This window comes from Nicotiana tabacum, chromosome 7 (genome assembly GCF_000715075.1).
Source record: "Nicotiana tabacum cultivar K326 chromosome 7, ASM71507v2, whole genome shotgun sequence".
NCBI lineage: Eukaryota > Viridiplantae > Streptophyta > Magnoliopsida > Solanales > Solanaceae > Nicotiana > Nicotiana tabacum.
In genome coordinates, this window is record NC_134086.1 from 41,683,364 (window position 1) to 41,699,058 (window position 15,695).

Below are 15,695 nucleotides of genomic sequence, written 5' to 3' on the forward strand. Positions count from 1 at the left end.
TTTTCTGCACCCACCCTACCCCTACCCCTCCCCTTCCTCCAACCCCCTCAATTTTTTTTACTTCTTTTTTGTATTTTCTATTTTCTATTTTTTTTGTTTTTCTACACCACCTACCCTAGCACCCCCCTCCCATCCAAAAAAAAATTTTACTTTTTTTTTGTATTTTTAATTTTCTATTTTTTGTATTTTTTTGCACCACCCACCCACCCTACCCCTACCCCCCTACCCCCATCTCGCAAAATATTTTTCAACTTACACATTTTAAAGTAAAAAGTTTTTTATGCAAGATGAACATGAATCTAAAATATGGGTCAAGTTGGGCGGGTTGGGCTATGACCCATTGTTTAGCCCATCTTAGCTTAAGTACACTTTGGGCTGGGTTGGGCAATGACCCATTTATTGACATAACCCATCTTGACCCGCCCAAATTCAGCCCAACCCACCCATTTGCCACCCCTACCCAACTCCAATCAATTCCCCTGGCTTACTAGAAATTCGGTTTCGTTGACAAGGTTTCATTTTCTCCATACCTTTAAGGGTCATTTGGTAGGAGGTATAAGAATAGTGTCGAACATGGTGTATTAGCAATGCGGGTTGGGCTATGACCCATTGTTTAGCCCATCTTAGCCTAAGTACACTTTAGGCTGGGTTGGGCAATAACCCATCTTGACCCGCCCACATTCAGCCCAACCCGCCCATTTGCCACCCCTACCCAACTCCAATCAATTCCCCTGGCTTACTAGAAATTCGATTTCGTTGACAAGGTTTCATTTTCTCCATACTTTTAAAGGTCGTTTGGTAGAAGGTATACGAATAGTGTCGAACATGGTGTATTAGCAATGCTGGTATTAGTAATACTGGGATTAGTTATGCTAGCATTAGCTATGCTGAGATTATTTCTTATCCACTATTTGGTTTGGTGTACTAATGCATTGCATAATTTCTTAAAAATTTAGTTGCTTACAAAAATACCCTCCACATTCTTTAACTTTGTACACTTTGAGAGATTTGAGGGGCAATTGTGTTTTTTACCATGCTTATGCAAATATTAAAATCCTTGCATTGCTAATACCATGGTTTGCTATGTATTAATTACACATAGGATAATACCAAATAGGTTGTATAACTAATACAAGTTTTAGTAATACACCGATTGAAAAAATGTACCAAACAAGGAATTAATAATGCACAAAGCTAATGTTTGTATTATTTTTTCTAATACCTGATAGGGTAGTCTTCTTAGTTTCATAAGGTGTTAGGCACAATATCCTCTCGAAGATGTAGGCTTTAGGTGTGTAGTCTCTTGGAGAGACCGTCTTGTCCGATAAAGCTGTGATGCTACTTTCCCCATAAGTGATAGTCAAAATATAAGTCAAGAGGATTCAACATATAATATACGTACATAAAGAAAATAATCTAGCAACATAGTGAATTTTTCGACCGAGGAAGGGGGGGGGGGGGGGAGAAAAGGGGAAGCAAAGTTAGGAGGGAGATCGAATTCTTGCCTATTCTAGTGAGTGAACTTGCAACTACATCCATGGTTGTGAAGAGAAAGTTGATCTCTAATCCAATACAAAATCTTCATTCTTTTTTCTTCTTTTTCAAAATGGAAATTGAAATAAGCTATTAAATGCTGACATTGGTTTACTACAAATATCAAACATATTGGTTTAGCTCAGCGGAAATTAAAAGAATTTCTTCAGTATTCAATAAAATAGATATAGATAGAGAAGTAACTTCAAAAGCAAATGCAGTTGAATAAAGCCTAGGAGTAGTATATATTAATGAAGTGGAGATGGGCTATAGTGGAAATGGGCATGGTTTAGAGTTGTGTGGATCAATTTTATCAAGAAAACAACAAAATTGGTTCCTATGAACTTAGATCCAAAGACCAGCCTAACTTCTGAGATTTCGTCAAATATCAGACTACAGAGAGCAACTTGTATTTTCCAATTTCTACACCATTGAGATCCAAAGCAGATGTCTAGTAAACCAAAGTCATCAAATTATAAAACTCAGGGAACATAGTGAAAAAGCACAAAAACGGGGTAGAACCCAGAAAAAAGGATTGTTTAGATCACAGACTAGCTATGCAAGACTATAATATGAAGATTGTTATGCGGTGAATAATAATGTAAGATTGTTTATACGATCCATAATCCTTCAGCAATCATGAAAGAGCCAAAATTAGAAGAGAAAGTGCTATTGCATTTCTTCAACTTATTTATATGGTCATTTGAAACTTCAAGATACAACAGCAACAACAACAACTATGCCTCAGTCATATAGCCATTTGAAACTTTAAGATGTAACAACAACAATAGCTATGGCTCAGCCCTAAACAAGTTAGGGTCAACTATATGAATCCTTACTAACCAGGACCATGTTTCTAAATAGACAAAAATATAAGATTTCACATAACTCTACCGTCACTATCATAAATTAACTAATGAGGATAGTGTACATTGCACCAGAAAGAGGAGGCTGCATTATTCTGGCAGACCAAGATGATGGGTGAAACCATATTTTCCGCCCCTTACCTCTTGCAGCTCTATAAGGTATTTTGATTGAAAACGCTCTGCTAATTGGAAGCACAATTACATTATCCACAACTTGATAGTATGAACCTACACGGAAAGCAAGTATAAGTTTTATGATGAACCCAACTGCATAGTTCACGTTAGCAAACAAAGGTAACAATTTTAAGCAACGTCTTGAACAAAATTATGGTACTTACATGTCTTGTGCACGGTGCCGATGTATAATACATGATGATTTTCAGCAGAACTTGTTTAAGTTCTTGGAAATCCACATCAAGGATGTTTAGTCTTATGTACGATTTATCGATTAGCAGCATATTCGAAAGGCTCAAGTAAAGAGCAACAATGAGATTATTGACTTGGTCCGGCAGCCCACTTCTTCCTACTTGTAGGGCCTGAATTATCAGAATCATGCCATACTAACTCCATCTGGCAACGAATGAAGCAAAACTCAGTCAAATTAATCCCTGACACTTGTATACATATTATAGGTTAAGGAGGAGTTCTTCTTCACTCAGCAAGGGGAGGATATTACAGAAAATGTCAAAGAGTTTTTCATCATGACATGCTAAACAAAGCTATGTGTAGTACCTGTATTCCTTGAATAGTTGAACTTAAGTTAAAGAATAATAAGCTATTAGCAAATAAGTACAATGCAAATTACGGGAAAAGAAGCAATTATGCAGTCCAGTGGCTAAGATTAGCTGGAAATAAGGAAGCAAAGTAGCATAGACATACATCTCCAACGATGACGGTGTCACCCTCTTTCACGCCAAGCTTGAGCAGAGATTTATTCACACCACATGCCTCCAGAACATGTTGAAATCTTCTATCTGAGTCCATATATCTGTCGCAAAGAACAAGATTCCTTTTTAATGGAACTCAATGTAATTTTGATAAGGATCAAATACATCCAACAAAACTTGATTTAAAACAGGCTCCTTGAAGCAAGCGGGCTATAGGAATCTCTATAGTCCGCCAATTTAAAATCTCTGTACACTTAAAATCTCTGAGACCACTAGAAAAAGTTCAATTCAAGTTGATAATGTGCTACAACAGAAAATCCAATTAATTGACTTCAGGGCCAATATGCTACAACAGAAACATGCTTCCATAGGGATGCTAATCCAAAAGAAAATAGGGGAAAGGCGCATGATAGAAGGCGATGACGAGAAGGTAAAAGAAGACAGGATCAGGGAACAACAAGAACCATACCTCCAGTTTGTCATTTGGACGAAACGTTGCAGGCCTGATCCTTGAACATACCAAGTTTTGGAAGAACTATCATGGGTGATCTCAAACTCACTTATGGGAGCAGCTCGCTGCTTTTTCACCATGTCAGCAACATAGTTCAAGTTTACTGGGTCCATTCTCACTGTACAAGAAATTAAAAACATTACAATCAGCATTACTCCCCCCACCCCCCACCCCACAGACACAAAAATTTGACATCCATTTAACAACAATACATGAAACTCTGTGCTGAAAATACATAGTAGAAAATCCTTTTTTTTAATGTGGTGTCCACACCAGTTTTGGGCATACCTCGACTATTCCACCAGGAATCGTCAAATCTACCCTCTAATTTTCTTTATTTTCTGATAAATACTCTTGTTTTATTTAGTTTTTAAAAAAAAATCTATTACGAGTTTAGCCTCCCCCCCCCCCGGGGGAGGGGGGTCAGTAAGCACTCTCATTTCATATGTCACATTCACAAAGAACGAAGCAACTCCAAGCAAATCTAACTGCTGTGAACCAATTCTTCATGACTGACACACAACTTGGTCACTCCCTTTAAGAGAAAAGGAAGGTGAAGAAAGAAGACAAAAACAAACAGCAAAGAGCAAGGGCGCAATGCAAGTTCCCCCCCCCCCCCCCCCCCACCACCACCACCACCACCACCACCACCACCACCACGGGTTGCAAAACAAAATAAAGGAAGAGAAAAGCACGTCATTCAAATTTTAATCTATGTTACTCCATCTGTCCTAATTTGGTAGTCCAGTTTTTCATCAAGCTCAAGTAGTAAGAGAATAGTGAATACATGAATTGTTTATTATTTCTTGAGAAACATGAGCGCCATTTTTTACTTTTGCATTGTAGAAAGGTAGAATAGAGGATTAAGGTAAAAGTAGAGGCCCTTGAAACTTCTGTGTATTTAAAATGTGCTAATTATGAAATGACAACATTTTAGGACAACCCAACAACGAACGTAGGACAAAATTTTTGATAGAAATATTTATTTAGCTAGAACAGACATTTGTTCAACTTAATTGCACTTGTCAAAACAAATTAATTGAACATAAAAGGCATTTTAGCATAATCATGGCCACTGGTAACATAGAAGCAAATGACAATTAAGAAACGCTTACCTTCTTCTTTAGCAGCTTCTCTTTTTCTTCGAACAAGCTCATAAGCAGCACAAATAACTTCATGTGTACCCTCTCTTTTCACTGCACTCATGCAAAAGGGTTCAATTCCACGAGATTTCAGACTGTCTCTGAATGTCTTCCAATTCTCATATGCGTCTGGAAGGTCCATTTTGTTGTAAACCACTAAAAAAGGTTTTTCAGCAAGTTCAGGACTAAACATTTCCAATTCAAGACGAACAGCTTCATATTCATATTCCGGTTGGGGAGATGAACCATCAACCACATGCACCTTTCTCCAAATAAAAATTCCATCAATTAGTCAAAAATATTAGCTCAATCTCAGAATGATCAGTAAAAAGGTAAAGAAATGCCATACACCAGTGCAAAATAATCGGAACTTTTAAGTAAACGATGAAATATATGGATGCACAGAGTACACAGAAACTACTAAAAGATGAAATGACCAACAAAAAAATATTTTTTGTGGGGTGAGGGGAGGGGGGGTTGTGGAGGACATCTTTTACCCAAAAAACACCTATCCATTTTTGTCCATCGCTCATGTCAACGGGACCAAGGACATTGTGCAGTGATTCCATGTTGGGACCTTAGAAAGGAAGGGGATAGCTAAATGTGAACCACTACTCTTTTTCTTTTTATAAAAACCACCAAACTAATACAAACTCGAAACAAGAAAAGAACAAAATAAATCAAAATATAGTTTGCAATCTGTATTTTGAGGTGCGGCCCTTCCCCAGACCCTGCGTGAACGCGGGATGCTTCGTGCACCGAGCTGCCCGTTACAGTTTGCATTATGTTTAACCTTTTCAAATAAATATTTCTAGATTAATAGCTCTAGAAGTGAAGTTTCATCAATGAATTAGCTATAACATAGCAAGCATTCAAATTACAAAATGCAAACTGTATAGTAATATGGTAATATGCCATCTCAATCTGATTCAACAAATCACTAATAGTTCCATTTATGCAGAATTGGAACGCATTCAACTAACTAATGCAAAGAAAGAACACTTTAGAAAAGCTTGTACCAGGACTGAACATCTTTCTGAGTGCCGAAGAAACTCATGGCCTAAACCAAAACCTCGGTGTGCCCCTTCAAGTAGACCAGGCAGATCAGCAACGACCACAGTAGCATCATAATCAAATGAAACTACACCCAAATTTGGGAGCAAAGTGGTGAAGGGGTAATTCGCAATAGCTGGCTGAGCAGCACTTATAACACTGAGAAATGTACTCTTCCCTGCATTTGGAGCTCCTACTATACCAACATCAGCGACCAACTTAAGCTCCAATTCTAACCACCTGCTCAATAGGACTGTTACTTGCAAGATACAAAATGAAATATGAAAGAAATGTGACCAAGATATATTTCTACTCAAGCTTATTTGGCCTTCAAAATTAAAGCATTCAAAATTAAGGATGAGAGCCCAATAGATCCACCAAACGAAAACTACATTCTAATATGCTTTACAGTTAGATGCTGAATGTACCCTTAAGATGCAATAAAAAATCAAAGTCTAACGAACAGAAACGATTATCATTAAAGATACTCACATCTCTGCACCTTCTTCACCATTCTCTGCGATCTTGGGCACCCTATTCGACCCTGTCTTAAAAGAGGCATTCCCTCTCCCACCTCTTCCACCGGGCAGCAGCAACGCCCTCTGTCCCGGATGCAACAATTCGAAAAGTACATCCCCTTGAATTCCAACCTCCCCAGCCTCCCTAAGAACCGTACCAGGCGGCACCTTCACCACCACATCCTCACCTTTTGCACCGAATTGTTTCTTTCCATGACCATGCCCTCCTCTCCCAGCTTTAAGATGCACACTTTTCCTAAATGGCAACAACGAATTCATCGATCCGTCTACCTCCACATACACATTCCCACCCCTCCCTCCATCACCACCAGATGGTCCACCCAAAGGCACAAACTTCTCCCTCCTAAATGCCACCACCCCATTCCCTCCATCCCCTGCTTTTACAAATATTTTCGCCCTATCGAAACACCTCATCACTGCAGGAACCCCTTTCTCTTTCTCCTTTATATCGCTCCCCTCCCCTTCAAAAACATCACCACCCTCAAAACCTACCATTTCACTATACACATCATCATTTTCATCAAAATCGTCCTCAAAATCATCATTAACCTCGTACAACTCGAATTTCCCACTACCCTCAAACACCCCACTTCTAGAACCTTCCATTTCACCACCCACATCATCTTCTTCATCAGAATCGTCCTCAAAATCATCATCATTAACCTCGTACAGCTCGAATTTCCCATAATCAAACTTTAAATTCTCCGAATTGTCAACATCATCAACCGAATCCTTTATTTTTTGGCGAAGATTCTTAGCTGGGGTGGAGGAGATAGTTGATTCAGATAGCGTAATTTCAGCTGAACTGTGAAGGGGTGGAAGAACAAAATCATCTTTGGGGGGTAGGCGAGTGTAGGTGGTGGCAGTATCACCGCCGGCGATGGTAATTGGCGGAGGCGGCCTAAACTCGCCGGATTTGAGCTGACGGCGGTTGGGATTTTGCCTTCTTCTGGTTGTGTTTGTAGACACGCGCTTTGGATTGGTTCTATTGCGACTGAGATTGGTATTGGGTCGTGCTTGGCAGTGAGGAGAGAAAGTTGATGCAGTTGTAGTGAACAAAGAGAAAGCCATGGATGGCTACGGCGAAGAGCTCAAAAAAAAAAATTATCCGTTTGGGCGGGTGTTTTTAAGAAATTGATATTATATTTTTCTTCAGATAATTGCTGAAAAGGTTATTAAAAGTTTTCTACAACTTTGTTTTTAATATGATATATGTGTTAACTGTTTTTTAGCATTTTATTCTGTTCAATTTAAGTGTTTTACTTTCTTTTTTAGTTTGTAAAAGAATGTGGCTTCTATATTTAGTAAACTTTTATTCCAATAAGACACTCCCTTGTATGAATAATTTAAGCCATTTAATTTAAAAAGATATTTTGATATGTTATACATATATTTAATTTAAGAGTATAAAATTCAAATATTCTTTTACGTCCTTGAACTTTGTGCTCAATTAAATTACAATAACACATAAATTTGAATGGAGGAACTAAGTTTTTTCCTTTCATTTTTGATATTTGTATTTGAAGTATGATAAGAGTGTGGTTATATTCTTGTTTCCTTAAAGTTTAGACTTTTAGTAGACAACAATAAATTGTTTTCTGATTATGTGATTATAACTCTTATTTATATTGTTAATTACAACAACAATCCAGTAAAATTTTACAAGTATAGTATGGAGATGGTAGTGTATATGTCCGATAAACCTTTGGCTCCTTATTTATATTGTTAATTCTTAAAATTAAATTATTTTTAAAAGCTTTGACTATTATATCGTAAAAATTGCAGCAAGACGAAAAAGGAAAAAGGTCCGATGATAAATAAAAGAGTTGCCACCCGGAATAATAGTTGCCACCCGGAATAGCAAATGGTAGAAGGTGCCAATGGCAGAGGCACATTGTTTCCGCCTGCAGGGCGCGAGATTGAACCTCTGATGGCTTCGTTTTTTTATCTGTTTTCGCTTGCTACATCAGATACACAGCATAGCCACAATAGGTTTGATGTCGAGGACTTTCTCTGTTGATGTCGAGCATTTAAAATCAATTAATAAGTTTCCTTTCCTAGAGCACATGAAATTTGCTCAAACCTAAAATTCTTTTTTGTAATTTGACTACAACTATGAAAGTATCTTAAAATTATAATTTCTTCTTTTTTTAAAATTTTATTTGGGTTAATCAAGGACACCTTCATAATTATTAGTAGGAGTATCATTGTATCTCGTAGTTCATGAATTGTCAATTCATTATATTCTCTTAAAATTATAACATAAATATTAGAAAAATTAGCATGCAAAATATTATAGCTATGTTACATAGCTTAAATAAGAAAATAATTTATGTAAGCTTATTGAAATTTAAAGTCCTAATATACCTCAAATAAATAAATAAAGAGTTAATAACCATATAAAAGTTCTAACTATTAAAAAGAAATTGACGGATAAAAAAAAGTTGTCATAATTAGTTTTTTAGCTTAATTGATTTGTTTGTACAAATAATTGGAGACAAAAATAGTACTTATTTGTTGATGCAGGCACTGCTACGTTTCGTAAGTAGGCAGTACCTATTGCTATTTGGTCTTTCATCAGTTATTGGGCCAAAAGAGGCATTCAAACAAGTTTTGTGCTGCCTCTATGAATTGGTGATGCCATGCTATATTTTTATTTTTTAGAGTCAATCAATCATCCGTTCATTAATTTTAGCAATTTGGGATTAAAAAAAAAAGTATAACTTACAAATTGAATAAAACAAATCTTTTTAAAGTACTAAGGGCTCTTAGAATCTTTTTAACATTATTCGAAATCTAAATAATTAAGAGTTTACCTTACATAATTGTGAATGTGTTATTTTCTATATATCATAAATCAATTACTATTTCAAGTCATGGTATTAATTAATGATGAATTAAAAGATAAATAGTTAAACGTCACAATATTAATTAATGATGAATTTTTTAATGGTAATTTCTGATTTCTATGCTATTATAATTGAATTACTTTCCTACTCAAATAATATTAGTTATTTGTCATTTTTATAATATTAAAAAATGATACTAAACAATTAGAACCAAAAACTAGCAAAACTTTATAAGAGATAGAGGTGATTAGCAATAGTCAATAACACTAATGATTCTTCAAATACAAAGATCCAAAGTGAAATGTCAGACAAATTTTTACTCTTTAAGAATAGAATTTTTATTGCATATTTTTCGGAATGAACCAATACTAAGAATTTGCAAAAAAAAAAAACATTATTTCCTTTAGAATTAAGAAAATATGATTACGTTTTAAAATTAACTATAGCAATAGATCCAATTCAATTCTTTTTTAAACTATTATTTTTAAGTAGACAAAACTCCTAGGATATAAAATAAAGTAAAATCATTTATAGTATAGTAATTTTAAATCGGCTAAGAGAAAATTTAAAGCAATAAGGACAGAATAGTTGAAGACAAAATATATTCTAACGAACTACAACTCATTATATTTTATATAAATTAAGTTATTTCTATTGAAAAATATTACCTCAATATTAGTCTTTTTAGGCTTTATGTTGTCACTTACCATTTTCTTCCGGAATCGTAAGCCAATCATGTTATTTCAAAATTTCTAGAAGACTAATAGAGTCATTTTCGATTTATGTTACTTCATAAATTTTAAAAATCATGATAAAAGCAACTTTTTTGTTACTTATTTGTCGTTAGTAGGTAGCATAAATAACAATAATTTTCATAAATATTTTTACACAACCACAGTTGGATAATAACTAATGATTGAGGAGTTGTGTTTTACAGTTTCTTCTTTAATTGAGTTAGTGGTATATAATCAATATTCATCATCCTCGCCTTCTATTTTATGACTCAAAGAAAGTATAATAAGTATGTGATTATTTTCAAACAAAAGGAAGTTAAATTTTAAATATTTGACAGCAATTAAAAGTGATCGCTTTTTCATAAATTTAAAGGACTAAAGTTGCTCAAGAATATACTCATTATTTAAAGGAAGTAAATTTCATATTTTAGGAGAAATATGAAGTTTGGGAGAATTGACGATTGTGAAACAGTTAGCTGGGCGGAAGGACTGTGAATTCGGAGAGGAGAGGGACAAAGCCATTCAAATTTACTTGTTGTTTCTTGCAGGCCAAAATCTTTCAAGTTAAATAGATGTCTCATTGCTTCAGTTTGTAAACAATTGACTCCCAAGTGTAACTATTGAAGTACCTTCTCCCATAACAGTTGTGTGCATCTGCTCCTTCTCAAGAATCCTTTCAAGATCCAACACGACTGTTTCAATCGTTGGCCTATATCGCCCTGGAAAACTCATGCATCTCAACGCTAGCTTGATCAAATCCCTCATTACCTCCGCTGTGAAGCTTCCCAACAGCCTATTATCCACTAATTGGTCTGAACTCAGCTGTTTTTCAACCTTTTGCCGAGTTCACATAAATATTCAGTATAAGCAAGATCAATGGTACATTCTGTTAACAGGTTGAAAAATTGCTTCTTTAACTTACCCATTCTAGTATACTTTGGTTTGATCCAAATTCATCTATATCTGAAGCCTCCTTTCCAGTTATGAGCTCTAATAGGAATACTCCAAAGCTGTAAACATCACTTGTCTCACACAGTATTCCAATTTGATTTATCCTAAACACGGAACAGAAACGAATCAAAAGAAGTGCTTAAAAAACTCTGGAACTTCAAAAAGGTAACTTGCTATTTACTCTGGATCTCTAAAAGCATTCACAGAACTCAGTCCAGAAGGACCTGCATCATCAATTTTCTCGAGTAACTTCAGAATCCCCGCGTCTGCAACTTTAGCAATGAAGTCCTCATCAACCAAAACATTAGCTGTTTTAAAGTTCCCGTGGATTATTGAAGGGCGTTGGCCATGTAAATGACTTAAACCTGTTGCAGTTAATAACAAATTTAGAGTCATCTTTGTTTCTGTTTCTCATTCTTGATTTAATCAGAACATTTATCTCGAACGAGTTTAATGATATACCTTTGGCTGTTCCAATAGCAATAGATAACCTTTGCTTGAATTCTAACTTTGTTGCAGAGTCCTTTCCTGTATCTGATAAGAGAACCAATCAACTTTAACATGTAATGAGTAATATAGTCAAAGGCTCTTTACTCAATAAACCCATACCATACAAGTGATTACACATGCTTCCATTTGGCAAATACTCAAAAACCAGCATTGAGTACCCACTGTCGAGGCAGTAGCCTAAAAGATTAACCAGGTTGCGGTGTTGAATTCGTGATAAATGAGCCACCTATTATTGGAAATGCAAAGTTTAGTGATCAATACTTGGATATATAATTGAATTATATAGATGGTTTCAAGATTGCTTCAACTTTTGTATTGACTTGATATTAAGCATGTTTCTTGAAGTTCTAATCTCTACTTCTTTCTCTTTTTGTTAAAAACAGGAAATATGAAGTTCAAAATTGTGTTATCTCCCCCTTTTCTATCTGTTCTATTAAACAGTCAGCTCCTTTAATAGCTAGACATACCTCTTCATTAAACTCCTGTTTAGGAGTACCCGAGCGCCTTTTTATAGCGACAACAGTTCCATCACAAAGCAATCCTTTGAAAACTAGACCAAAACTCCCACAACCAATGAGATTGCTCTCATCAAAATTCCTTGTGGCTTTCTCCAACTCTTCCATTCTGAACTGCTTAAAAGATGGGCTTGGGCCTCCCCTCTTCAGCTCCATTGTAACTATTTTAGTCAGTACATTTAGCAGAAAGTAGAGTTAGCAGGGCAAATTAGTTCATCTCCATTGCTATAGTAAACTAATGATGATTTTTTTCTACATTACCTACTGCAGATGGATCTGAAGAAGCACCGTCTGAATTCTTATTTGAATTCTTCCAGTTGCGAAACGCGCAAAAGCATAAAAAGAAAATTACTCCCAAGAGGACAACTGCCCCTCCAATTCCTCCTCCTATAGCTGTAAATGAACTTGCCATCCAAGAAAATCATCCAACTTATTTGAACATTAATTGACACTTGTGTTGATATGGATCAATGAAGAAATTTTCAAGTCAAAATTACTGCTGAAAAAGCTGAATTTTTTTTCATAAAGATGAATATAAAGGTACCAACTTGAACTCCATTATGAAAAATCAGATGAAAGTGGTGGTCCTCTTGATTGGAAATTATGTACTAGAAAAATAATTGCTGAGGAAGGACATGACAAAATCTTTGAGAAATGTTAATTAGTTGATTTCAAGAATCCATTTGGGAAACAGAAACTATGGTAAGGAAGCAATGCTTGCCAATTTCCTTTATATTCAGACAACTCATTGGCTAATTTCTCAGAGTACCCCACTTTCTTGTCCATGCATTTACACATGCCAATATGTCATTCAAGAAAAGAAGCTCTCACCACAGTTGAAGAACCCCTTCTTTTTATAACCAACAAAGAATCTCTTGTTTTTTTCTTCACTTTTTTCCTTGGCCTGCTGCTAAGTAAATATAAGAAAAAGAGGACTTATTATTTATAGCTTTCCTCAGATTCTGTCCTCTCTTTACACCAATTCAGTTAAAATTACATACCTTGTCAGTTGTACAAGTACTTTTTGATTCCCTTGTGTAGAAAGATAATTGGCATAAAGGTGTCTAAGATTTCTCACACAGCAAGAATATCTTATAATTAGATAAAAATTTGAATGCGGTAAAGTTGTATCTGTGTGACCTATAGATTAGGGGTTCGAGTCGTGGAAGCAAGCCAACCACTACGGGTGTGTCTCTGTCTACATCACACTCCTAGGAGTATGGCCCTTCAGCAGATCCTGCATAAATACGGGATACTTTGTGCATCAAGTTGCCCTAAAGATAAAATATGAGTTTCAGAATGCAAGGTAAGACTACGTACAATAGACCATTGTGGTTCCGGGGAGCTTAGTGCACCGAGCTTCCCTAAAGATAAAATCTTGATGAGGGTGTTAGTTACAAACCTCAAATTTGACATGAAATTACCAATAAAAATGTGCTTTTAGTAAAGTCTTGGAACTTTTCAAAATAGGAAAATAAGCAAGAAAAGGTTTCATCCAATCTGAGGTAGCTGTAACTGATAGTAAAAAAGTTTGTCTTTACTAGGTTAGGAACAGTAAGAAAAAACTACTTACTTGTACTGGACAGACAAAATAATTGAAAGGGAATCAAAAGAAAAGGTGAAAAAATCAATCCAAGTCTTTTCCTTGTATCCACACTATCAGCCTTTTTGCCTTCTTTTTCTTTGTATGACCTGGAAAGAAGAGAGTGTCTGTTTATTATTTTTGTTGGTAGAATGAGACATCACATCATTACAGATCATGACAGCTGAGCAAATAAGACATTCCCCACGCCCAAATCCATACACACAAATTGAAATTGCTGCTGGAATAAATTTAGTGTTCGAGGGAAACATACAACAACAACAACTTATAGTAGAGTGTTACAAGTGGGGTCTGGGAAGGATAGTGCCTACGCAAGCCTTACTCCTATTCTTAGAGCTCGTTTGGTAAGAGGGATAAGGGATAATTAATTTCGGGATTAAATTTGAGATAAGGTTATCCCACATTTGTTTGGAATAAAATTGTGGGATAACTAATTATCCCGGGATTGTAGTATTTTTTTTATCCCCGTGGGAGGACGGAATAACTAATCCCGGGATAATTAATCATGGGATCACTTGTTTCCCAACCAAACGACCCCTTGGAAGGTAGAGAGGTTGTTTTCGATAGACCCTTGGCTCAAGAAAATTATTCCAGGGAACATAATGCACATTGAATTTAAATTTTGTGCGACGTTACAAAATATTTACACTATCAGTATAATTTGCTAATACCAAGTCATGTTTAGTGAATACCAAGTCATGTTTACACTATCAGTGTAAGTTGCCTCTATATGTACCTCTTGTTAAGCTGATGGCATTTACCTTTTTTTACCCCCAAAGGCTGGAGATCAGAAGGGTGTAGAGGTACTTGTATGGAAGATTCTTGAGCTCTGTCCATTTTTGTCTTGCTCTGTCTCATTTATAAGTTTTGTTATATTCTTATGAGTTTTTGTCTTTTACTTTGGGAGGAAGAGGAGGGAGCTACATTGTACAACACACACAAAGGGATTGGTAGACAGTAGACATGGTCTTGCTTGTTGAAATCCTCCCAACAAATATCAAGCCCACGGGTGGGATGTAAGTATAGAATTTTAAGTTTATGTATTTGAATCACTAAATCTATAATCTATTTGAGTTACTGAATTTGAAATTTAATATTTTTACATATTTAGTACGTATATCTTTTAACATATATATAAGGTCCGAACTAAAAGTTATAGGGTTCAGCCGAACCCGTATTTTATATACTAGCTATGTCGACAGCATGTGCAATCATTCCCAAGTTTCATTAATTTGAACTTTTTATATATGGTTGAATAATTTAAAACTTGTACATTTACATTAAGTTTTGCACCCAATTGACAAAAAGTATAAATGGGTGTAGGTGTGATGCAATTAATTTAAATCTTGAATTTGTATCAAACCAAGCTTATTTCAATTCACAATCTTTTTTAAATATGTAAACAATAAATTTACAGGAATCGAAGTTGTAGGATTCAGGATTTAATTAGGTTAGTGGGTTTCGAAGGGCCCATATACATAAACATTTCTATGCATATGTACAAAATGTTTAATCAACTATAGCTATATCTATCTCTGAGATGTATACACACTCTAGTTAGATACAGATTCATAATTTAAATTTGATGTATATAATTATGCATTCAATTGAACCTGCTGAAAATAGTTAGTAAATGGTTGGACATAGCTTTTTACAATTTGAATAAAAGAAAATGGTTTTTGTGTGTGATTTCCAATCTCTTTTATGTAAAATAAATAACTCCGGGAGAAAAGAGATATAAAACTAAAAACATATTTGGAGAGGGGTACAAAACCAATTGGCCCCAAAACTTGCCATAAAGAGGAGAAAAGTTAGAAGTCTCTGGTCAAGAAAGTAGCCATAAAGAGGAGAGTAATGTTGGAAAATTAAAAATCTCAAAAGAGGGCGTTGCTATCAATTTGCTGTCAGTGTGTTTTGCAGCTAGTAGGGATATGTGTATCTCTGAATCTGTGGTTATACATATGAGTTGTTTTAAAAGCTGAAGGTACTTTTATAAAAAACC

General features: G+C 35.4%; 2 protein-coding genes across 8 annotated transcripts; both read right to left on the minus strand.

Annotated features, from left to right (window-relative positions):
• Positions 1 to 2,187: 2,187 nt before the first annotated feature.
• Positions 2,188 to 7,703, minus strand: LOC107787535 (GTP-binding protein OBGC, chloroplastic). Its single transcript, XM_075257148.1, has 7 exons — positions 6,485 to 7,703; positions 5,959 to 6,232; positions 4,913 to 5,201; positions 3,756 to 3,915; positions 3,279 to 3,387; positions 2,738 to 2,969; positions 2,188 to 2,627 (listed from the first exon to the last, which is right to left on the minus strand). The coding sequence occupies exons 1-6, from the start codon at positions 7,600 to 7,602 to the stop codon at positions 2,892 to 2,894; spliced, it is 2,028 nt and encodes a 675-aa protein (XP_075113249.1). The 5' UTR covers positions 7,603 to 7,703; the 3' UTR covers positions 2,188 to 2,627; positions 2,738 to 2,891.
• A 2,855-nt stretch (positions 7,704 to 10,558) lies between these two features.
• Positions 10,559 to 13,867, minus strand: LOC107787540 (putative serine/threonine-protein kinase PBL10). 7 transcript variants are annotated; one of them, XM_075257152.1, is made up of 10 exons: positions 13,411 to 13,864; positions 13,092 to 13,327; positions 12,922 to 12,997; positions 12,352 to 12,483; positions 12,043 to 12,251; positions 11,675 to 11,801; positions 11,528 to 11,599; positions 11,247 to 11,430; positions 11,037 to 11,169; positions 10,559 to 10,948 (listed from the first exon to the last, which is right to left on the minus strand). In XM_075257152.1, exons 5-10 carry the CDS (start codon positions 12,244 to 12,246, stop codon positions 10,700 to 10,702), a joined length of 969 nt encoding a protein of 322 aa, XP_075113253.1. In that variant the 5' UTR covers positions 12,247 to 12,251; positions 12,352 to 12,483; positions 12,922 to 12,997; positions 13,092 to 13,327; positions 13,411 to 13,864; the 3' UTR covers positions 10,559 to 10,699. The 7 variants fall into 7 exon arrangements, with proteins under 7 accessions (XP_075113253.1, XP_075113252.1, XP_016464612.1 ...); XM_075257151.1 differs by having other exon boundaries at positions 12,352 to 12,494; XM_016609126.2 differs by having other exon boundaries at positions 12,352 to 13,327; positions 13,411 to 13,454; positions 13,664 to 13,867.
• Positions 13,868 to 15,695: the final 1,828 nt, after the last annotated feature.

What these genes read in the sequence shown, in the direction of transcription:
- LOC107787540 (XM_016609126.2), bottom strand. Translation starts at nt 12,502, where the DNA reads ATGGCAAGTTCATTTACAGCTATAGGAGGAGGAATTGGAGGGGCAGTT. An exon ending in TGCTATTGGAACAGCCAAAG is followed by an intron (nt 11,431 to 11,527) that starts GTATATCATTAA and finishes TAACTGCAACAG; the next exon opens with GTTTAAGTCATTTACATGGC. An exon ending in ACCAAAGTATACTAGAATGG is followed by an intron (nt 10,949 to 11,036) that starts GTAAGTTAAAGA and finishes ACTCGGCAAAAG; the next exon opens with GTTGAAAAACAGCTGAGTTC.
- LOC107787535 (XM_075257148.1), bottom strand. Translation starts at nt 7,602, where the DNA reads ATGGCTTTCTCTTTGTTCACTACAACTGCATCAACTTTCTCTCCTCAC. An exon ending in CAGAAAGATGTTCAGTCCTG is followed by an intron (nt 5,202 to 5,958) that starts GTACAAGCTTTT and finishes ATTTGGAGAAAG; the next exon opens with GTGCATGTGGTTGATGGTTC. An exon ending in AGAAGCTGCTAAAGAAGAAG is followed by an intron (nt 3,916 to 4,912) that starts GTAAGCGTTTCT and finishes TTTCTTGTACAG; the next exon opens with TGAGAATGGACCCAGTAAAC.